Source organism: Macaca fascicularis, chromosome 7 (genome assembly GCF_037993035.2).
Source record: "Macaca fascicularis isolate 582-1 chromosome 7, T2T-MFA8v1.1".
Lineage (NCBI taxonomy): Eukaryota > Metazoa > Chordata > Mammalia > Primates > Cercopithecidae > Macaca > Macaca fascicularis.
This window is the reverse complement of record NC_088381.1, coordinates 98,771,017-98,794,215: the sequence shown is the minus strand read 5'-3', so window position 1 is coordinate 98,794,215 and position 23,199 is coordinate 98,771,017. Positions and strand designations below refer to the sequence as shown.

General features: G+C 41.2%; 1 protein-coding gene and 1 pseudogene across 6 annotated transcripts in view; one reads left to right on the top strand and one right to left on the bottom strand.

The window, feature by feature from the left end:
• The window catches only part of STRN3 (striatin 3), a 134,026-nt gene that overhangs the window by 46,515 nt on the left and 64,312 nt on the right, over positions 1 to 23,199 (top strand). The window contains exon 1 of one of the 6 annotated variants that reach the window (XM_065548694.2): positions 17,035 to 17,172. The exons of the other annotated variants lie outside the window; for them this stretch is intronic. Coding sequence (XP_065404766.1) covers positions 17,050 to 17,172 — 123 coding nt within the window. The 5' untranslated portion in view covers positions 17,035 to 17,049. Of the gene's footprint in view, positions 1 to 17,034; positions 17,173 to 23,199 lie in introns of those variants that run through there. 6 annotated transcript variants of the gene reach the window in all.
• LOC123574391 (HIG1 domain family member 1A, mitochondrial pseudogene) lies at positions 17,344 to 18,750 on the bottom strand (annotated as a pseudogene).

Sequence of the window (23,199 nt, the reverse complement as noted above, 5' to 3'; positions counted from 1 at the left end):
GTCTCTACTGAAAATACAAAAATTAGCTGGTCGTAGTGGTGGGCGCCTGTAATCCCAGCTACTCGGGAGGCTGAGGCAGGAGAACAGCTTGAACCCGGGAGGCAGAGGTTGCAGTGAGCCAAGATTGTACCACTGTACTCCAGCCTGGGTGACAGAGCAACACTCCATCTCAAAAAAAAAAAAAAAAAAAAGAAACATTGCAGAATAGTAGTTAACTTTTTAGTTCACTACCAGCAGAATCAAAGTTGAAAGTTTTACACTGGTGACCTCTAGTGGTCTTGCAGTTAAAAAATTATCTGCTGTCAAGTACCAACAAATATCAAATAATTCTCCCCACCCCCATACAGAGTCTTGCTCTGTAGTGCGGGTTGTAGTGTAGTGGTGCAATCTCAGCTGACTGCAGCCTCTGCCTCCTGGGTTCAAGCAGTTCTTCTGCCTCAGTCTTCCGAGTAGCTGGGATTATAGGCACGCACTACGCCTGGCTAATTTTTGTATTTTTAGTAGAGATGTGGTTTCACCATGTTGGCCAGGATGGTCTAGAACCCTTGACCTCGTGATCCGCCCACCTCGGCCTCCCAAGGTGGTGGGATTACAGGCGTGAGCCACCGTACCCAGCCTGAAATAGTTCTTAAGTGCATTTGCATGCTGATTGTTGAATAAATTCAGATGATATATAAAATGTCCTGCCAGGCATGATGGCTCATGCCTGTAATCCTAGCACTTTGGGAGTCCAAGGTGGACAGATTACCTGAGGTCAGGAGTTCAAGACCATCGTGGTCTTTCACATGGTGAAAGCCCATCTATACTAAAAATACAAAAATTAGCTAGGTGTGGTGGCGTGCACCTGTAGTCCCAGCTGCTCAGGAGGTTGAGGCAGGAGAATCGCTTGGACCCAGGAGGTGGAGGTTGCTGTGAGCCAAGATTGTGCCACTGCACTCCAGCCTGGGCAGCAGAGCGAGATTCCATCTCAAAAATGTATAAATAAAAAATAAACTGTCCCAAATGAACACCTTTTCCTGTATTCAAAGGAAGAAAAGCTATCCTGAAAATCAGTAATAATATTTGTTACCCTGAATTATCAACTGAAATTGTATATGGAAACAAGTTTACAAAAATTAATTTTTGCCTGAAATAACACTTCAGATCAGAGTAATTAAAAACAAAATTTGTTGAGTTGGGCACATAAAAACGAAATTTTTGGTGCCTATTTTATTGATGCAACTACAGAGTCCATTGGGAAACCTTTTTCTTTGGGCCTCAGTCTTTGACCTTATCTTCACAATAAAAATACACCTTTTAAATCTTTCTTTTTATTTAGATTTTCTTTGATATCTCTCAGAGTTTTTTGTAGTTTTCTTCCTGTGCATATTTTGTTAGCTTTATGCTTAAGGTTTTTGGTGCTAAGGTAAATGGTACTGTGTTTTGACTTTCAAAATCTAAATGTTTATTACTATTGCATAGGAAAGTAATGGACTTTTGTTTATTAATATTGTTTCCTGCAACCTTGCTGTAATTGCCTTTTTTTTTTTTTTTGAGATGGAGTCTCACTGTCATCCAGGCTGGAATGCAGTGGCATGATCTTGGCCCACTTCACCCTCTGCGTCATGGGTTCAAACGATCCTCCTGCCTGAGCCTCCTGAGTAGCTGGGACTACAGGTGTGAGCCACCACGCCCAGCTAACTTTTGTATTTTTTAGTAGAGACAGGGTTTCACCATGTTAGCCAGGCTGATCTCAAACTCCCAACTCAAGTGATCTGCCTGCCCTGGCCTCTCAGAGTTCTGGGATTACAAGCGTTAGCCACCGCACCCAGCTTTATAATTGCTTCTTTGATCCAGGGTTCTTTTTATTGATGTTTTAGGATTTTTAATATAGGCAGTCAGGTCATCTGCAAACAGAGTTTTATTTCTACCTTCTCCATCTATATACCTCTTCTTTTCTCATCTCCTGCATTAGCTAGGACTTTGAGTATGATGTTGAATAGGAGTGATGAAAGAGGAGATCCTTGCCTTCTTCCCAGTCTTAGGGGGAAAAGCATCTGCTTTTTCATTAATAAATATGATATTTAGCTATAGGTTTTTCATTGATATCCTTTATTAAGTTGAGGGCGTTCCCCTTATCCTATTTATTGAGAATTTTTGTCATGAATGGATATAAGATTTTGTTCTTTTCTGTATTTATTGATATTTCTTCTTTAGCTTGTTTAACCAATTAATGATGTGTTATATTAACACAATTTTGAATGATGAATCACTCTAGTATGCCTGGAATAAATCCTACTTTGTTGGATTCAGTTTGCTAGTATTTTGTTAAGGGGTTTTGCATCTATGCTCATGAAAGATATGTTTGTAGTTTTCCTTTCTTGTAGTATATTTGTCTGGTTTTGGTATTAGGATAATACTGGCTTCATCAAGTGAGTTAGTAAGTGTTCCTTTTGCTTCTGTTTTTTGGAAGAGATTGTAGAGAATTGGTATTTCATTCTTAAATGTTTAACAGAATTCACCATTGAGCCCATCTGGGCATGATGCTTTTTATTTTTGAAGACTATTAATTGTTGGTTCCATTTCTTTAGTATATATGGATCCATTCACATCATTTGTTGCTCCTTATGTGAGTTTTTGTAGAGTGTGTCTTTCAAGGAATTGGTCCATTTCATCTTAGTTATCAAATTTGTGGGCATTAAGCTGTTTATAATTTTTATTTTCCTTTTAATGTCCATGGGTTCAATAATGAGGACCCTTCTTTCTTTTTTTTTTTTTTTTTTCCTGAGATGGAGTCTTGCTTTGTTTCCCTGGCTGGAGAGCAATGGCGTGATCTCTGCTCACTGTAACCTCTGCCTTCTGGGTTCAAGCGATTCTCTTGCCTCAGCCTCCCCGATAGCTGGGATTACAGGCACCCACCACCACACCTGGCTAATTTTTTTTTTTTTTTTTTTGTATTTTTAGTAGAGATGGGGTTTCGCCATGTTGTCCAGGCTGGTCTCAGATTCCTCACCTCAGGTGATTTGCCCAGCTCGCCTCCCAAAGTGCTGGGATTGCAGGCATTGAACCACCATGCCTGGCCTCATTTCTGATATTAGTAGTTTGTGTCTTCTTTCTTCCTCTTTCTCCCCCTTTTTCCGTCTCTCCCCCTGCTTTTTTTGCGAGCTTGGCTAGAGTTTAATCCATTTTAATGATCTTTTCAATGAACTGGTTTTACTGATTTTTCTATGGTAAGTTTTTCGATTTCTATGTTCTATTTTGTATTATTTCTTTTGTTTATAATGCTGTTCTTTCTCTGCTTTCCTAAGATGGAAGCTAAATTGTTGGTTTCAAAGCTTTCTCTTTTTTTTCATTTATGTATTTACTTTGAAATACTTTCGCTCTTGTTGCCCAGGCTGGAGTGCACTGGCATGATGTCTGCTCACTGCAGCCTCCGCCTCCCGGGTTCAAGCGACTCTCCTGCCTCAGCCTCCCAAGTAGATGGGATTACAGCCACCCACCACCACACCCGGTGAATTTGTTGTATTTTTAGTAGAGATAGGGTTTCGCCATGTTGGCCAGGCTGGTCTCAAACTCCTCATGTCATGTGATCTGCCTGCCTAGGCCTCCCAAAGTGCTGGGATTACAGGCTTGTGCCACCATGTCCGGTCAATTTTTGTATTTTTAGTAGAGATGGGGTTTCACCATGTAGGCCAGGCTGGTCTCAAACTCCTGAGCTCAGGTAATCTCTCCACCTTGGCCTCCCAAAGTGCTAGGATTACAGGTGTGAGCCACAGTGTCTGGCCAAAATATTTTAAAACGTATCCTGATACTTCTTTGACCAATGTTTCACTTACAAGTATGTTTAATTTCCTATATTCTGGGATTTTGTAATTATCTTTCTGTTACTGATTTTTAGATTTAATTATATTGTAGTCTGATAGTACACTGTATGAATTCTAATCTTTTAAAGTTGTTAAGGTGTGTTTTATGGTCCAAAATGTTTTTCTTTTTTTTTTTTTTGAGACGGAGTCTTACTCTGTCGCCCAGGCTGGAGTGCAGTGGCCGGATCTCAGCTCACTGCAAGCTCCGCCTCCCGGGTTTACGCCATTCTCCTGCCTCAGCCTCCCGAGTAGCTGGGACTACAGGCGCCCGCCACCTCTCCCGGCTAGTTTTTTGTATTTTTTAGTAGAGACGGGGTTTCACCGGGTTAGCCAGGATGGTCTCGATCTGCTGACCTCGTGATCCGCCCGTTTCAGCCTCCCAAAGTGCTGGGATTACAGGCTTGAGCCACCGCACCCGGCCCAAAATGTTTTTCTTGATGAACATTCCATGTGAGTTTGAAAATAAGGTGTGTTCTGCATTCCATGTGAGTTTGAAAATAAGGTGTGTTCTGCTGTTCTTGGATAAAGTACTGTGTAGATATCAATTAGATCCAGCTGACTGATGATGCTGTTCAGTTGAACTATATCTTTACTGGTTTTCTGCCTTGCTGGATCTCTCAGTTACTGGTAGAGGAGTGTTGTAGTTTCCAGCTATAATAGTGGATTCATGTATTTCTCAATTTTTGCTTCTCCTATTTTGACACACTAAAGGGTTGTTTTGTTCTTGGAGAATTGACCTCTTTATCATTATGTAACATCCCTCTTTATCCTGGATTATTTTCCTTGTTCTGAAGTCTGCTTTGTCTGAAATTAATGTAACTATTCCCACTTCTAAAAAATTAATGTTCGCATGGTATAACTCCCCATCCGTTTACTTTTTGTCATTTTCTGTGTTTGTACTTAAATAAAATTTATTGTAGGCAACCTGCCTGGCATTTTATTTTTTTAATTCACTACAACAGTCTTTTTTGATTGGTTTATTTAAATAATTCACATTTAAAGTGATTATTGATGTAGTTGGGTTAGTACCATGTCCGTAACTCTTTTCTATTTTTGCACTTGTTCTTTGTTTATAATCCTCTTTTTCTGCCTTCTCTGGTTTGAGAATTTTGTATGACTGCATTTTCTCTGCTCTCTTAGCATATGAACTATAGTTTTAAAATTTTTCGTTTGGTAGTTATCCTAGAACTTCTAAAATACATTTACAACTAATTCAAGTCCACTTTTTTTTTTTTAAAAGAGCCAGGGTCTCTCTCTGTCACCCAGACTGGAGTGCAATGGCACAATCATAACTCACTTGTAGCCTTGATCTCCTGGGTTCAAGTGGTCTTCTCACATCAGCTTCCCAAATAGCTGAGACTAGAGGCCTGTGCTGCCACACCTGGCTAATTTTTTAAATAAAAGTTTTGTAGACATGCAGTCTTGCTATATTGCCCAGGCTTCAAGTCTACTTTCTTGCCTTTCTTTCCTTCCTGTTCTGTTCTGTTCTGTTTTCTTTTCTTTTCTTTCTTTCTGTCTTTCTCTCTGTCTCTCTTTTTTTCTTTCTTTCTTCTTTCTTTCTCAGTAGATTTGGGAGAATAGGTTGCGTTTGGTTGCATGGAAAAGTTCTTTTTGGTGATTTCTGAGATTTTGGTGCACCTGTCATCTGAGCAGTGTACACTGTACCCATTGTGCAGTCTTTTATTCCTCACCCGCCTCCCATTTTTCCTCTCAAGTCCCCAAAGCTCATTATATCATTCTTATGTCTTTGCATCCCCATAGCTTGGCTCCCAGTTATGAGAATGTATAATGTTTGGTTTTCCATTCCTGAGTTGCTTCATTTAGAACAATGGTCTCTCCAGCTGCATCCAGATTGCTGCAAATGCCTTTATTTCATTCCTTCTTATGGCTGAGTAGTATACCATGGTATATCACATTTTCTTTATCCACTCGTTGGTTGATGGGCATTTAGGCTGGTTCCATATTTTTGCAGTTGTGAATTGTGCTGCTGTAAGCATGCGTGTATAAGTGTTTTTTCATATAATGATTTCTTTTCGTCTGGGTAGATAACCAGTAGTGGGACTGCTGAATGAAGTCACCTTTCACATAATATTGTATAGCTTCACAGGCAGCGCAGGCACCTCATAGTGTAGGCATACTTCACATTAGTGCACTTTGCTGATACGAGTTTTTTACAATTTGAAGGTTTGTGGTAACTCTATGTCAAGCAAGTCTGTGCCATTTTTCCAACAGCATGTGCTCACTTTGTTAGCAGTTTTTGGCAATGAAGTGTTTCCTCCTGTTTGTTTGTTTATTTTTGTTTTAAGACATTGTTACTTATTTTAAGACAGTCTTACTCTGTCACCCGGGCTGGAGTGTAGTGGCGCAACGTCAGCTCATTGTAGCTTCTACTCCCCCCAGGCTCAAGTGATCATCCTGCCTCAGCCCCCTGAGTAGCTGGGACTAGAGGCGTGTGCTACAGCACGTGACAAATATTTGTTTTATTTATTCATCATTTTCAAGGTTTTCTTTTCTTTTCTTTCCTTGTAGTTATGCTATTTGGGGTTCCTTGAGATTCCATGTGAATTTTGTGATGGATTTTTCTATTTTCTGCAGAAATAAAGTTGGGATTTTGATAAGGATTGCATTGAATCTGTAGATTGCTTTGGGTATTGACATTTTAACAGTATTAAGTCTTGTAATCCATTAACATGAGATGTGCTTCCATTTATTTATGTCTTAATTTCTTGCAGCATTGTTTTATAGTTTTCATTATGTAAGTCTTTCACATCCTTGGTTAATTCCTACTCTTTTTGATGCTATTGTGAATGGAATTGTTTTCTTAATTACCTTTTCAGATTGTTCATTGTTAGTGTATAAAAATGAAACTGATTTTTCTGTGTTGATTTTGTATTCTATACTTTGCTGGATTCATTTATTCTCATAGATTATTATGGAATCTTTTGAGTTCCTACATCATACCTGTGAACATAATTTTATTTCTTTCTTTCCAATTGGGTTGCCTTTTACTCTGTTTCCTAATTGATGGGAATTCTAGTACTATATTGAATAGAAGTGTGAAAGTGGATTTCCTTGCTTTGTTCCTGATCTTAGAGAAAAAGCTTTCAGTCTTTCATCATTGACTATGTTTGCTGTAGGTTTTTCATATATGGCTTTTATTATGATGAGGTAATTTTCTTCTGTTTCTTGTGTGTGGAGTGTTATCATGAAAGGGTGTAGAATTCTGTCCATTGCTTTTTCTGCACTGAGATAATCATGACTTTTTCCTTCATTCTGTTAGTGTACTTTCTTACATTGATTGATTTTCATGTTGAATTATATTTTCATTACAGGAATAAATCCTTCTTGGTCATGTAATTCTTTTAATATGCTGCTGAATTCAGTTTGCTAGTATTTCGTTGAAAATTTTAGTATCAGTGTTCATAAGGGATGTTGATTGGTCTATCGTTTCTTTAGTGTCTTTGTCTGCCTTTGGTTATCGGGGCAGTGCTGGCCTCATAGAATGAGTTGGGTAGTATTCCCTTCTCTTCAAATTTCTGGAAAAGTTGGAGAAAGATTGGTGTTAGTTATGCTGGTGGAATTCACTAGCGAAGCTATCAGATTCAGGGCTTTTCTTTGTTGGGAGAGTTATTTGTGTGGAATTGGTGGTTCCCAATTTAACTTTAATATCTGATTTTAGTAATTTGAGTCTCTCCTCTTTCTCCCTCCCTCCATCTCTCTTCTCTCTTTCTCTCTTTGTCCCCTTCTCTCCCCTCTCCCCCAGCTAAAGGGTTGTCAGTTTTTTAATCTTTTCGAAGATCGGACTTTTGCTTTCAATAATTTTTTTTTTTCTGTTCTCTTTCATTGGTCTCTGCTCCAATCTTTATTTCCTTCTACTGGCTTTTGGTTTAGTTTGTTCATTTTCTAGTTTAAGTTGTAAGTTGTTTGAGATCATCTTGTTTTTTACTTACTATTATTTTTGGTGTGTTCACTTTACTAACAACACATCAGTTGTTCTCACTGTGGAATGTAAGTTCAGGTTAGACGAGAATTTCGTAAGTTTAAAAGCATTCTGTAGTGTATCAAAGTTTGTATATAATGTCTGGCAAAACCAACTTGCTCATAAATCATTAATCACTTCCATTATAGATAATTTTAGTTTAAAATGTATGAATTCTTACAGAGAAAATAAACATAATGTACACATCTTAATAGTGTTCTTTTATCGTTGTATCAAGGCTTAAAAAATATATATGTATTTCAAGATGACATTTTAAAATATTCTAATAGAACTGTAGCAAAATACAATTCTGCAGTTACAAAAGAGCTAAACTGGAATCCATAATTAAGTTATTCTAATCTTTACAATTAAAAAAATTTTTTTTGAGACAGTCTCGCTTTGTCACCCAGACTGGAGTGCAGTGGTGTAATCTCAGCTCACTGTAACCTCCGCCTCCCGGGTTCAAGTGATTCTCCTGCCTCACCCTCTTGAGTCACTGGGATTACAGGCACGTGCCACCACACCTAGCCGATTTTTGTATTTTTTGTAGAGATAGGGTTTCACCATGTTGGCCAGGCTGATCTCGCATTCCTGACCTCAGGTGATCCACTAACCTTGTCTTCCCAAAGTGTTAGGATTACAGGCGTGAGCGCGTGCCCGGCCTAATCTTTCCAATTGTGATTCTGAAATAAATATTATGTAGCTCTGTTGTTTGCTGTAAGTTCAATTTAGACACACTTTTCGTTGTGGGAGGCGTTAAAAGTTACACTCCATTACAAGTTAATAGAGATAGGGTCTTGCTCTTTTGCCCAGCTGGAGTGTGGCGCAATCATAGCTCATTGTAACATCAAACTCTTGGGCTCAAGCTGTCCTCCCCACTCAGCCTCCCAAGTAGCTGGGACTCCAGGTGTGCACCACCATGCCCAACTAATTTTTTTTTTTTTTTAACTTTTTTATAGAGATGGGGTCCTGCCATGTTGCCTAGGCTGGTCTCTAACTCCTGGCCTCAAGTGATCCTCCTGCCTCAGTGTTATATATAAAGTTTTGGTGCTACAAAAGAAATAGCACTCGAATATAAAATTTTCTTTTTCTCAGCAAGGCAAGTTACTTCTATATAGAAGGGTGTGCCCTTACAGATGGAACAATGGTGAGCACACACTTGGACAAGGGAGAGGAAGGGGTTCTTATCCCTGACGCATGTGGCCCCTTGCTGCTGTGTCATTCCCCTGTTGGCTAGGGTTAGACTGCACAGGCTAAACTAATTGCGGTTGGCTAATTTAAAGAGAATGATGGGGTGAGTGCTTTGGCGGGGGTCAGGGCAGAGCAGGTAGCAGGTAATTGGAATGAGTTAGAGTGGAGCAAGTGATTGGAGTGTAGAGTGAAGTAGGTGAGTCAGGGTGGAGTAGGTAACTGGAATGAGTCAGGGTGGACTTAGTTAATCGAAAAAGATTGCTTTACGAGGAAGTTTAAAAGTAGAAGGCAAAGAATTGAACATACTGACACATTCTTTGAAAAGATATTTAGGACTCATATCTAACAATCCCTCCCCTTGTGTTTCCTTACAGCTTTCTTTTCAAACTTTTTTTTTTTAAATGTCTTTGCTTAGTTGTTTTGCTTGACTTTCTAAAAGAAGCAGCTTTTCTGGATAAGGTGGAGGGTAGTTAAGGGAGGTTTTAGTAAGTGCCGTTTTTATGAGCCTCTGCATCAGTTTACGGATGCATGGTATGACACAGCACCTGACAGGAATAAGTACACCTATTATGGCTGCAAGGGAAGAATTGAGGCTATTATTCCTTTCCATTTACCGAACTACTTTTTTTAGCCATCCTGTAAAGGGGTCATTTACCCCTGAGTTGCTGTCTAACTCATTGGATAGAGCAGTCAGACCTTGGAATGCTTTTGTTATACTTTTATCAGGGGCGGTGCTGTTTGGGATGAAGGTAAAACATTGAGTTTTAATCATGATGCAAACTCCTCCTCTTTCTGCTACTATCATGTCTAAGGCTATCCTGTTTTCCTAAGCCATCTAGCTAGTAGCCCCTAATTGTTCAGGTATTCCTTTAACAGCATCTCTAGTGTAGTTAATAAATCGCTGTTGTTTGTAATAGATGTAGTTTATCCAGTCTACATTTTTGTCACCCACCAAAATATTGAATCAAATCTTGCAGCTGTTTGATTTTGGGCTTTAAATTGATCTGGTATTCCCCATGGGACTTTAATTGTATCTAAATAGACGTGAGCATTGAAAGAGCTGTAAGGGGCTTCTCTCGCTTTACGATGTCTTATTTTTCCTTTCTCTGGTTGATGAAATGGCAGGGTGAAAGGGATAGCCAATTGGACTGAAGCACAAGTGCCATTCCAGTTATTTGGCAGAGTGTCCAGTAAAGGTCCACCACAATACCATCACACATCCGCTTGGGGATGAACAAGGGCTGACTGATTGATAAGCTCTTGAAAATGTAAGCTCACTGCATCCCTTCAGTTCGCCAGGGAATGCTGAATTTCCTCCCTGTTGTGAGAGACACAAAGTGAACTTAGTGTTGGGAAATGGAGACTGGATGGCCCTCGGGGGCTGACCCGCGGGGTGCCAGATTTCAGGATATACCAGAGAGAGAGCTTGGCAAGACTTATTACTCCAGGCTGTAGAATCCTGGAAAAGAGCTACCATGCAGCCCATGCCTGGTTGACTGGAGGACCACCTTACTGGAAAGGGGACAGTCTGGGCCTCTGGCCTGCTGTGCGCACAAACGTAACAATTGCTTTTGTTTAATGTGCGGTTGGAATATTTGATCCATTCCAACCAGGTATGTATATCTTGGTATCTTGTCTCAATTGCCAAAGTTTGTTTTAAGTCTTTAACTTTTACCTTCGCTGTCTTGGCCTTGTCGTAAGATGGAGGAGGAACAATGGTTCTGTGAGAGGTTTTGGAAAAAGGCTTAGAGGCCGGTGCAGGTGGCGGGGTATCCAAGAAACGCATTTTAAAGAATCCAATAGGGTCTGTCCTTGAAACCTCAGCCCCTATACCATAAAGCTGGTGTAAAGAAGGGAACAGGCTTAGAAAAGGGGGAGAACTTTGGGGGATTGAAATAATAGCCTGTATAGGGTTACACTGGTTTAGCTGACAGTTGAGGGGGGCTGTCTCTGTAGTAAAATGAATGTGTGGTTTTAGGAAGTTACAAAAACTGGTTAGGGCAGTCTATCTTTGCTTTTTAGTGGTCCATAGAACGCTGGACTAGCTACAGCATAAAAGCTCTACATCAGGGGCAAGGCTCCTGGTTGACACTCGGGTCTTTATTGAAATCTCCCTGGATTAAAAGGTCCCAATTTACTAATGCCCATTCTGAGGAGAGTCAGGATGGACAGAGGTACTTTTCTGAAGTAGAGAGCTGTCTTTGACTTGGCAGGTCCCCACAGTGTATAACAAGGCAAGCATTAAATGCAGTAGTTTGAGGTGAAATTGACTTGGTTATGTTAATAACTAGAAGGTCAGCAATAGAGCGAGAAAAGAAGAAAGAGTAATAGAATAGATGAAAAAGTTAAATTTTTCTTAGCTTTAGTTTGGTAGGATTTTCCCCTGGGACTGTAGTCCACAACTTTGGAAGGAGTGGCGCCTTGACCTGGGTGTGATGAGTCCATCCCTTTTTTTGCTATGCGAACAGCAGTCTCGGTGGTTAGCAGCACAAGGTAGGGTCCTTCCCAGGCTGGCTCGAGTTTTCCTTCTTTCCACCCTTTCATGAGAAGGTGATCTTCAGGCTGGTGCTGGTTTACTGGAAATTCTAGGGGTGGTACCTGTGCCACCCTTTAGTTTTGAGGGAAAGGAAAGTGGAAGATAAACCAAGTATATAATTTCTAAGAAATTGACCTTTTGGCCGGGCGCGGTGGCTCAAGCCTGTAATCCCAGCACTTTGGGAGGCCGAGACGGGCGGATCACGAGGTCAGGAGATCGAGACCATCCTGGGTAACACAGTGAAACCCTGTCTCTACTAAAAATACAAAAACTTAGCCGGGCGAGGTGGCAGGCACCTGTAGTCCCAGCTACTCGGGAGGCTGAGGCAGGAGAATGGCGTGAACCCGGGAGGCGGAGTTTGCAGTGAGCTGAGATCCGGCCACTGCACTCCAGCCTGGGTGACAGAGCGAGACTCCGTCTCAAAAAAAAAAAAAAAAAAAAAGAAATTGACCTTTTGTTTTAGGGGACATCAACATTGGACTTTATAGTCTTTGGTGCCTTCTAAGAAATTTCCTATAGCACCTATTTTTATTACTTTTTAGACCAAAGAAAGCCAAACAACCATTTTATATTTAACAATGCTTCCTGTATGATTTTTATACCAGATAAGCTGAATTTCCCTTTATATTAGTGTGTTATTAATGTTAATTTTAATAAAACCTTGTAGACATATTTATCCAATTTTTAATGTCTGACCGTAAGATTTTTATAGACTTTTTTTTTTTTGGAGACAGACTCTCGCTCTGTGGCCCAGGCTGGAGTGCAGTGGCGCAATCTTGGCTCACTGCAAGCTCTGGCTCACTGCAAGCTCCGGCTCCCAGGTTCACACCATTCTCCTGCCTCAGCCTCCCGAGTAGATGGGACTACAGCACCTGCCACCACACCCAGCTTTTTTTGTATTTTCAGTAGAGACGGGGTTTCACCGAGTTAGCCAGGATGGTCTCGATCTCCTGACCTCATGATTCGCCTGCCTCGGCCTCCCAAAGTGCTGGGATTACAGGCGTGAGCCACTGCGCCTGTCTTACAGACTCTTTTTAACCTTTTTTATACTTTTTGTTAAAGAGCAGGTTAGTGCTTTAAGAAAAACCTGTTATGCTTTTATTTTTTATTTATTTATTTTTTTGAGACGGAGTCTCGGCCCAGGCTGGGTGCAGTGGCCGGATCTCAGCTCACTGCAAGCTCCGCCTCCCGGGTTTATGCCATTCTCCTGCCTCAGCCTCCCGAGTAGCTGGGACTACAGGCGCCCGCCACCACGCCTGGCTAGTTTTTTGTATATTTTAGTAGAGACGGGGTTTCACCATGTTAGCCAGGATGGTCTCGATCTCCTGACCTCATGATCTGCCCGTCTTGGCCTCCCAAAGTTATGCTTTTATTTTAATATCCAGTTCACAGAAAAACTGGATGATACCTCTTTAGCTAATGTTTACACACAGAATTGCCTTTACAATTAACGTTTTAAAACTTGCTTAAACCTTTGAAACAAAATATATATATTTTTAACCTTTTAATGTAGGTAAAAATTTATATTCTCATGCCTCCTTATAATCTTTTTACCAAAAGTATATTTTACTTTCCTTACACACACTTTGCACATAAACTGTTTCTTCAATCGTTTTACATTTAGGAGGCTTAATTACTTTTAAATTATACATTTCTTGCATACATTTCCTTTTATAACCTTTTTTTTCCCCGTGACTTTCACAGATAATTCTTCGACATGCCTCCATGCCTCACCTTTCTGACTTGTCACAAACATCCTTTTTTTTTTTCTTTTTTTTTTGAAGACAGAGTCTCCCTCTGTTGCCCAGGCTGGAGTACAGTGGCACCATCTCGGCTCACAGCAAGCTCTGCCTCCTGGGTTCACGCCATTCCCCTTCCTTAGCCTCTGGAGTAGCTGGGGCTACAGGCACCCGCCACCATGCCCGGCTAATTTTTGTATTTTTAGTAGAGACGGGGTTTCACTGTGTTAGCCAGGACAGTCTCAATCTTCTGACCTCATGATCTGCCCACCTTAGTCTCCCAACGTGCTGGGATTACAGGTGTGAGCCGCCACGCCCGGCTTTTTTTTTTTTTTTTTTTTTTTTTTTTTTAAAACAACCAGTTAATTTATTTTAGGACAGGACAGGAATTTACAATATAACATTCTTTTTACATAAATTCTCCCCCCCCCCACTTTTTTATTTTTGAAGATGATAATCATTCTTTTCTGAAGTGAAGTTTGTTCATGTCTGTAGACTAGACTAAGGCCATAAGATTAGAAGTTAGGATAATACATGTTACACTGTTAACTTTTAGCAAACTTGACTTTTGTTGAAAACCTTCTAAGTTTGGGATTTCAGTTATTCTGTGCTATTAATAAGACCGCGTTTAGTCCAAATTTACTTAGAATTGATGGTTCTAAGTAAATTGATGGTTCCTTCCTGGTTTTGTAAGTACTTTAAGGCTTGGCTGAGTGCAAACAGCTCACACGTTTGAGCAGACCAATTATTAGGCAGTTTTCCTAACTCTGCTTCTACAAGAGTTTCCCTGTCAATTACTGAGTACCGTTGTTGTTGTTGTTGTTGTTCCCCACTCCCCAGTCACCCAGGAGGAACCATCTGTCTTCCTCTCCTGAAGGGGCTTCCTCCTAGGTCTGGTCGGACCTTTGTATGGTAAAGATTTAAATCCCCTGTTAGGAAACTTGCTGGGTTAAGGGAATTTTCAGGGGTTAATGATAAATCATCTTTTTCTAACAGAATAGCCCTATGCTTTAAGATTTTTGAGTTAGTAAACTACCTTTTTGCTTTTGGACTTAGGATAGTTCTGAACTGGTGAGGTGTGCTCACAGTGAGGTTTCCTGTAGAAGTTCTTTTTCTACCTTCTTCTGTTAGCAAAGCAGTTGCCGCTACAGATTGAATGCATTTGGGCCATCTGCGGGTTACCGGGTTAAGGATTTTTGATAGGAAGGCCGTGGGTTGTCAGTGGCCTCAGTGCTTTCCGGCTACGCCCTTGTTTACACTGACAGTGAGGTGGTATTGGGAGTTTGTTATAGGGTCCCGGAGAAGACCTTCAATTATTAACTATAGGTTTTAAATTTACCCTGGCTCTTAAAGGAATGTTTTTTCTTTACTGCTTCTATTTTTCTCTTTCTCTCTTTGACTTTGTCTTTCTCTCTGACTCCATCTTTGTCTCTCTGCCTCTCTTCCTCCAACCTCTCTCCCTGTCTTTCCCCTCTCTGTCTCTCTCCCTGCCTCTAGGGTAGGGACCTGCAGGAGTAGAGCTACTCTGTCTTCCCCCAAGAAGAAAGGAAAAGTCGGGGGGTTATGTCAGATTGAACCCTTGAAATTAGTGGAAGGTTCAACCCCTTAACACCAGGGATGTCTCGTCTTGCATGTCCTGGAAGGCTCAATCCCTCAAACCGGGGAGTGTCTTGTCTTGCTTGTCCTGGGAGGTTGACCTGTTTCCCCCCTTTCCCCCTCTGAAGGTCCTTTGCACACTTCCTACTCATGCTGTCCTCTCTGGCTGCTCCCCTAAGGGAGAATTAGGCCCCTCTTAGTGTTGGCATGCTGGTATAAATCCCATGGCAGGATCTGCTCTAAGCCATATAAGGTAGCTACAGAACCACGGAGAGGACCCACTCACTTCGTTCAGCAGTAGGACTTGTCACCATCCACACAACACCGCAAGCAGGGTTGTTGATGATCATTCACACATACACACATTTAGCCCTCCAGAATTTGACCACAAAGGAAGTACTTTACCAGCTCCTACCTTCTCCTTCCTTGGCCTGTGCACAGAGTTGTAGCCACAGTATGTGAGGATCCTTTAAGCTAGGTTGCTGGCCAGTCCCGCCCCGCCCCGCCCCACCCCGCCCCACCCCACCCCGCCCCACCCCACCCCACCCCACCCCACCCCACCCCACCCCACCCCTGGCATTGCTGAGAGCTTGGGTTATTCCTCACACTGACTGGGTCTTGATATCTCACCCCTGAGGCTGCCACAATAGGGCAGGGTACACCTCCTCATGAGAGAGAACCAGAGACTGTCCCCAGAGGGGAATGTAATCCTAGATGAGCCCCCAAATTGTTATATATATAAAGTTTTGGTGCTGCAAAAAGAAGCAGCACTCAAATATAAAATTTCCTTTTGAATTCTCAGCAAGGCAAGTTACTTCTATATAGAAGGGTGCACCATTACAGATGGAAGAATGATGAGCACACAGTTGGACAAGGGAGAGGAAGGGGTTCTTATCCCTGATGCATGTGACCCCTTGCTGCTGTGTTGTTCCCCTGTTGGTTAGGGTTAGACCGCACAGGCTAAACTAATTTCGATTGTCTAATTTAAAAAGAATGACGCGGCGAGTGCTTTGGCGGGGGTCAGGGCAGAGCAGGTGGTAGCAGGTAATGGGAATGAGTTAGGGAGGAGCAGGTGACTGGAATGTAGAGTGGAGCAGGTGAGTCAGGGTGGAGTAGGTAATCGAAAAAGATGCTTTATGAGGAAGTTAAGCTTAAAAGTAGAAGGCAAAGAAAGAAGTGAACATACTGACATATTCTTCGAAAATAAATTTAGAACTCATATCTAACACACAGCATCCCAAAGCACTGGGTTTACAGATGTCTGGCCCCATGCACTTTTTTTGTTTGTTGTTTTTTTTTTTGAATTGGAGTTTCACTCTTGTCACCCAGGCTGGTATAAGTGATTCTTGTTCCTCAGCTTCCTGAGTAGTTGGGATTACAGATGCCTGCCACCACTATGCCTGGTTAATTTTTTAGTAGAGATGGGGTTTCACGATGTTGGCCAGGCTGGTCTCGAACTCCTGACCTCAGGTGGTCCACCTGCCTCAGCCTCCCAGAGTGCTGGGATTACAGGTGTGAGCCACCGCTCCTGGCCTCTTTTTGTTTTTTTTTAGAGATGGGTCTTGCTCTGTTGCCCAGGCTGGTCTTGAACTCCTGGCCTCAAGTGACCCTTCTGTCTTAGTCTCCTAAAGTGCTGAGATTACAGACATAAACCACTGCACCCCCGTGCACTTAAGGAGCCAACCAGTCTACTAGGCAGGCAGAAGAAAGTATATTAACTGGGGTAAATAGGACTCCTATATAACATCCAAAGCATGTGGGCTTCTGCAGCAAACTGGGAGTACTTCTGGATTGGCCTACTATCTTCTTTAGAACTAATTTCACTGTAACAGTTTAAGAAGGTGGATATTTTTACATAGTCAAGTGCATTAGGTGACATATTTCTTTTCTGTTAACTTGCTTCCTCTGAATGACCTAGTTCACTAGTGAACTAGTGACTAGTAATTTGGTCACCAAGCAAATCAAGCCTGCAGGAAAGGAAATCAATACTTAAAATAGTGTGTTATCATCTGAATTCCATCAAATAATGTGTTTTCTATGTGAACACTTAACCTCAATAATGACATGTCTGACTAGAGCAAGCTCCTCCAATAAGACGAAGACCAAGACAGCACCAAGACCAAGACTCTCTTTGTTTTTGTTTTTTGTTTTTTTTTTTTTTTTGAGATGGGACCTTTCCCTGTTGTGCGCTGGCTGGAGTGCAGTGGTGCAATTTTGGCTCACTGCAACCTTCACATCCGAGTTCAAGTGATTCTCGTGCCTCAGCCTCTGGAGTTCTTGGGATTACAGGTGCGCACCCCCACAACTGACTAATTTTTGTATTTTTTAGTAGAGACGGAGTTTCACCCTATTAGCCAGGCTGGTCTCAAACTCCTGACCTCAGGTGATCCGCCCCCCTCACACTCCCAAAGTGCTGGGATTGCAGGTGTGAGCCACTGTGCCCAGCCTGCATCTCTTCTTCTAAGGCTTAGGTTTTGCCCAGAATTCTCAATGCATGGAATAGCTCACACCAACCGTCATTGTTCCCACCACAAAACCTTGGGCTGCCACATGCATGTGGATCAGGTGAAGGGACATTTTAATATTTCTCCTGCTCTTCAATTTGTATATCCACTGCAACAATTGCTGCAAAACCTGCTGTTCCAATGGGGGACAAATGGTGCCTCTTTAGCTTTTTGGATGCATTTGGATCCCTGATCATCATATGAAGAAAGAGAAACATCTGTGTTGGTTGGTATGGAAATTGCTAGAAGAATCTCCCAAGAGCAACAAAACCCTCGTAATCCAACTGGCTTCAAATTCCAGCTCCTATACCCTGTCTTTTCTTGTGTATAGTTTTTTGTTTTTTGTTTTTCTTTTTTAGACGGAGACTCGCTCTATTGCCAGCTTACTGCAACCTCCGCCTCCCAGGTTCAAGTGATTCTCATGCTTCACCCTCCCGAATAGCTGGGACTACAGATGCGCACCACCACACCTGCCTAATTTTTGTATTTTTACTAGAGATGGGGTTTCGCCATGTTGGCCAGGTTGGTCTCGAACTCCTGACCTTAAGTGATCCGCCTGCCTCGGCCTCTCAAAGTGTTGGTATTACAGGCATGAGCCACCGCACCTGGCTCTTTTCTTGTTTTTTAATGTAAGCATTTATATCTATAAATTTCCTCCTGAACACTGCTTACATTGCATCCTCTAAGTTTTGGTATGTCCTGTGTTTGTTTTCATTTGTTTCTGTTACCTGATTTTTCTTCTTTGATCCATTGGTTAAGAGTATGTTGTTTAATTTCCACAAACTTGTGAATTTCCAGTTTTCTTTTGTTATTGATTTCTAACTTGATCTTTTTGTGGTCAGAGAAGAAACTTTGATATCTGTCTTTTTAAAGTTACTGAGACTTGGCTGAGCATGGTGGCTAATACCTGTAATCCCAGCACTTTGGGAGGCCAAGGTGGGCAGATCACTTGAGGTCAGGAGTTCGAGACCAGCTTGGCCAGCATGGTGAAACCCTGTCTCTACCAAAAAATACAAGAATTAGCTGGGTTTAGTGGCGTGCGCCTGTAGTCCCAGCTACTCAGGAGACTGAGGCAGGGGAATCACTTGAACCCAGGAGATGGAGGTTGCAGTGAGTTGAGATTGCACCACTGCACTCCAGCCTGAGTGACAGAATGAAACCCTGTTTCAAAAAAATAAAAAAGTTATTGAGACTTAACTTGTGACTCAACTTACATGGTCTCTTCTGGAGACTGTCCCGTGTGCACTTAAGATGTGTATTTTTTTGTTGGGTGAAGTGTTCTGCATATGTTTGTTAGAGCTGATTTGTTGTGTTGTTCAGATCCTGTTTTCTTCGTTACCGTTTGTCTGGTGGTTCTATCCATTATTTACAGTGGGGTATTGAATCTCCAACTACTGTTGTCTATTCTCCCTTCTATTCTGTCAGTTTTCACTTCATATGTTTTGGTGATCTATTACTAGATGTGTGTGTGTTTATAGCTGTCATATCTTCTTGTCATTATTAGTATAGTCGTGTCACTTAATGACAAGAATACGTTTTGAGAAATGTATCGTTAGATGATTTCATCTCGTGAACATCACAGAATATGCTTACACAAACTAGATAATGTAGCCTGCACTTGGGCTATATGGTATAGCTTATTGTTCTGAGACCACAAACCTGTATAGCATGTTACTGTACTGAATACTATAGGCAGTTGTAACACAGTGGTATGTATTTGTGTATCTAAACATAGAAAAGGTATAGTAAAAAATTGGGGCCAGGTGCTGTCGCTCACACCTGTAATCCTAGTACTCTGGGAGGCTGAGGAGGGAGGATTGCTTGAGGCCAGGAGTTTGAGCCCAGCCTGGGCGATGTGGTGAAACCCCATCTTTACAAAAAAGTAGAAAAGTTAGCCAGTTGTGTAGTAGATACTTGTGGTTCCAGCTGCTCGGGAAGCTGAGATGGGAGGATCACCTGAACTTAGAGAGGTTGAGGCTGCAGTGAACTGTGATCGTGCCACTGCACTGTAGCCTGGATGACAGAGTGAGGCCCTGTCTCAGAAAAAAGAAAGATAAAAAATGGTACGACTGTATAGGGCACTGACCATGAATGGAGCTTTTAGGATTGGAAATTGCTCTGGTTGAGTCAGTGAGTGAGTGGTGAGTGAATTTGTAGGCCTGTGGCATTATTGTCTCTCCCGTAGATTTTATAAACATTGTACACTTAGACTTTACTAAATTTATGTGAAATATTTTTCTTCAATGATAAATTAGCTTACCATAATTATTTTACTTCATACATTTTCATTTTTTCAGCATTTTAGCTCTTTTGTAATAACACTTAGTTTAAAACAAAAGCACATTGTACAGCTATATAAAAATGTTTTCTTTTTATCCTTATTCTATTAGCTTTCTTCTAGTTTTTAAAATTTTAATTTATTTTTACGTTTCAAACTTTTTTTGTTAGAAATGAAGACACAGACAGACATATTAATCTATGCCTATGTAAGGCCTAGGAAGGCCTGGGTTAGTATCATTGTCTTCTACCTCCACATCTTGTCCCACTGGAAGGTCTTCAAAGGCAGTAACACACATGGAACTGTCATCTTCCGTGACAACAATATCTTCTTCTGGAATACTTCCTGAAGGACCTGCCTGAGGCACTTTTGCAGTTAACTTTTCTTTTTATAGGTAGGAATATACTCTAAAATAACGATAGAACCAGGCATGATGGCTCACACCTGTAATCTCAGCAACTTGGAAGGCTAAGGTGAGAGGACCACTTGAGGCCAGGAGTTCAAGGCCAGCCTGGGCAACAAAGCAACACCCTTCTCTACAAAAGTAATTTCTAAAAAATTAGCCTGGCTGGTGGCCCGAGCCTTAAGCTGAAGCAGGAGGATCACCTGAGCCTAGGACTTAGAGGGTACAGTGACCTTTGACTGCACACTACAACCCAGTCTGGGTGTCTCAAAACAAAAACATATAGTAAATCAACTGTAGAATAGTCATTATTGTTATTATAAGTATTAAGCACTGTACATAATTATATGTATTGTACTTCTGTACCACTGACAACACAGTAGATTTGTTTATAACAGCATCAGGACAAATGTGAGTAATGCGTCTAATGCGTCCCACTACAATGTTAGAATAGCTATGACTTCTAGACTTCTACGACTTCACTAGGTAATAGGAATTTTTCAGCTCTGTTATAATCATAATGGGACCCCTGTTGTATATGCAGTGTGTCATTCACTGAAATGTCATGTGGCACATGACTGTATATAAAGTTCTTTGTCTCTTGTCCCTTTTAAAATTTTAAGCCTATTTTGTCTGATATTAGTATGGGAGATTGACAGACTTTTAAAGTAAGTATATTAGGTTTTGTGGGCCACAAAGGGTTTGTGTTGCCTATTCTTTGTTTCTTATTTTGTGATACTTTAAAAAACATTTTTAGTTTTAGGGCTATGCAAAAACAAGCGTGGGGTAGGTTGCCAATTCCTCTTTTATCTTGAATAAAAATTTTTTAATTGTAATGAATTTTTAATCCTTTTCTTTATGGCTAGTGTTTTTGTCTTTTTCAAGAAATCTTCCTTTAACCTGAAGTTGTGAAGATACTTGTTATATCCTAAAAGCAGTACTGTTCTGCCTTCATATTTAGATCTGTAATCCTCCTGGAACTGTATGAGGCAGAAAGTATCAGGCAGATGTTCCTTTTCTTTTTTTCTTTTTCTTTTTTTTTTGAGACGGAGTCTTGCTCTGTCACCCAGGCTGGAGTGCAGTGGCGCCATCTTGGCTCACTGCAAGTTCTGTCTCCTGGGTTCACGCCATTCTCCTACCTCAGCCTCCCAAGTAGCTGGGATTACGGGTGCCCCCGCCACCATGCCCGGCTAATTTTTTGTATTTTTAGTAGAGACGGGGTTTCACCGTGTTAGCCAGGATGGTCTTGATTTCCTGACCTCTTGATCTGCCCACCTCAGCCTCCCAAAGTGCTGAGATTACAGACGTGAGCCACCGCGCCCGGCCTCATTTTCATTTTTAGCCCACATTTGGATTCTCTGTTACTAAGCACCATTTTTGAAGCAACCTTTTTTTTTCTCAATGTTCTGCACTGCCATCTTTCATAAATCATGTGATCTTCTATGCTTTAGTTTGTTTCTGGAATTTCTGTTCTGTTTCTTTGGTTCATTTCACTATCCCTGAATCATCAGTGTCTTAATTTCTGCAGTGTTATAATATATATTATTGTTTAGTAGAGCAAATTCTATGACCCCATTCTTTTTTCTTCTCTTGAAACTCTGTTGCCCGGGTTGGACTGCAGTGGCGTGATCATAGCTCACTGCAGCCTCTACCTCCTGGGCTCAAGTGATCCTCCCACATAGGTGGGACTACAGGTGCGTCCCACCACGCCTGTCTAATTTTTGTATTTTGTAGAGATAGAGTTTTGCTGTGTTGCCCAGGCTGGTCTTGAACTCCTGGTCTCAAACAATCCGCCCTCCTCAGCCTCCCAGAGTGCTAGGATTATAGGCATGAGCCCCTTCTGTTTGGCCCATCTCATTCTTTGTAATTGTCTTGGCTGTTCTAGGTAATTTGAATTTTTTTTTTTTTTTTTTTTTGGTAAATTTTAGTATCAGCTTGTCAGGTTCTAGACATACAAATTCAGAATTTGAAATTAAATCTGTCAGTCAATTTGGGTGAAAGTTGATATTTTTACAGTAGTCAGCTAGTCCGTTTAGGTTGTCTTTAATGCCTTTGTTAAATTTTTATATTTTCTGTATAAAGCTCTTGCCCATCTTTGGTGTTTTTTTCCTAGTTACTTTTATTTTTCTATTATGGTTTTGGAGATGGAGTCTCACTGGGTTGCCCAGGCTGGTCTCGAAGTCCTGGGCTCAAGCAGTTCTCCCCCTCGCTCAGCTTCCCAAGTAGCTGTCATGTGCCACCATGCCTTTTTTCGGTACTTTTATTTTTTGCTGCCATGGGGAATGTGTTTTTTGAGGTTACTTTTAAAAGTGTTTATTTGCAGAGATGATGCTATAACGTTGCTGAAAAGTCCATTGTTAATGATCCTATACTAAGTGCTTAACTTATTATTTAATTGGTCATTATTATGTTATTATCACTATTAGGTATAACCTTGACCTTTTCAATCAGTTTACCCTCTAGATACTTGATGATAAGAGGTCATAAGATCAGTTCCAGTCATTATGGCTTCTCTCTTTACTTGGTCCTCTTCCATGTGTTTTTGGTTAATCCATGTGTTGGTGGTGGTGGTGGTGATGGTTTTTTGTGGTTTTTTTCCTTTTTTTTTCTTTAGACAGGGTCTTGCTCTGTCACCCAGGCTGGAGTGCATTGGCAATCATGGCTCACTGCAGCCTTGACCCCTCGGCTTAAATGATCCTCCTGCTTCAGCCCCTTAAGTAGCTGGGACTACAGGCGCACACCGCCACACCCAGTTAACTTTTAAATTTTTGGTGAAGAGAAGATGTTGCTATGTTGGCCAGGCTGGTCTCAAACTCCTGGGCTTAACTGATCCTTCTGCCTTGGACTCCCAAAGAGCTGGGATTACAGGTGTGAATCACAGTGTCCACCCTAGTCCACATTTTTTAAAAAGGTTTTGTTTTAATTGATTCTTGAGCCTTTTCCTTGTCCTAAATTCGTGCAAATTATTTCCTTTCAGCCCTCTGTTCAGTACTGCTTTGGGATTTTTACTTTTTGGTGTGTGGTTTGTGCTTGTCTTAGATTCCCTAAGTGTGGATAGTTGGTAATACAAAAATGCAAAAGAAGGAAATGAAAACCAATTCTCACAACAGTATAAGATTCTACTAGGAAAT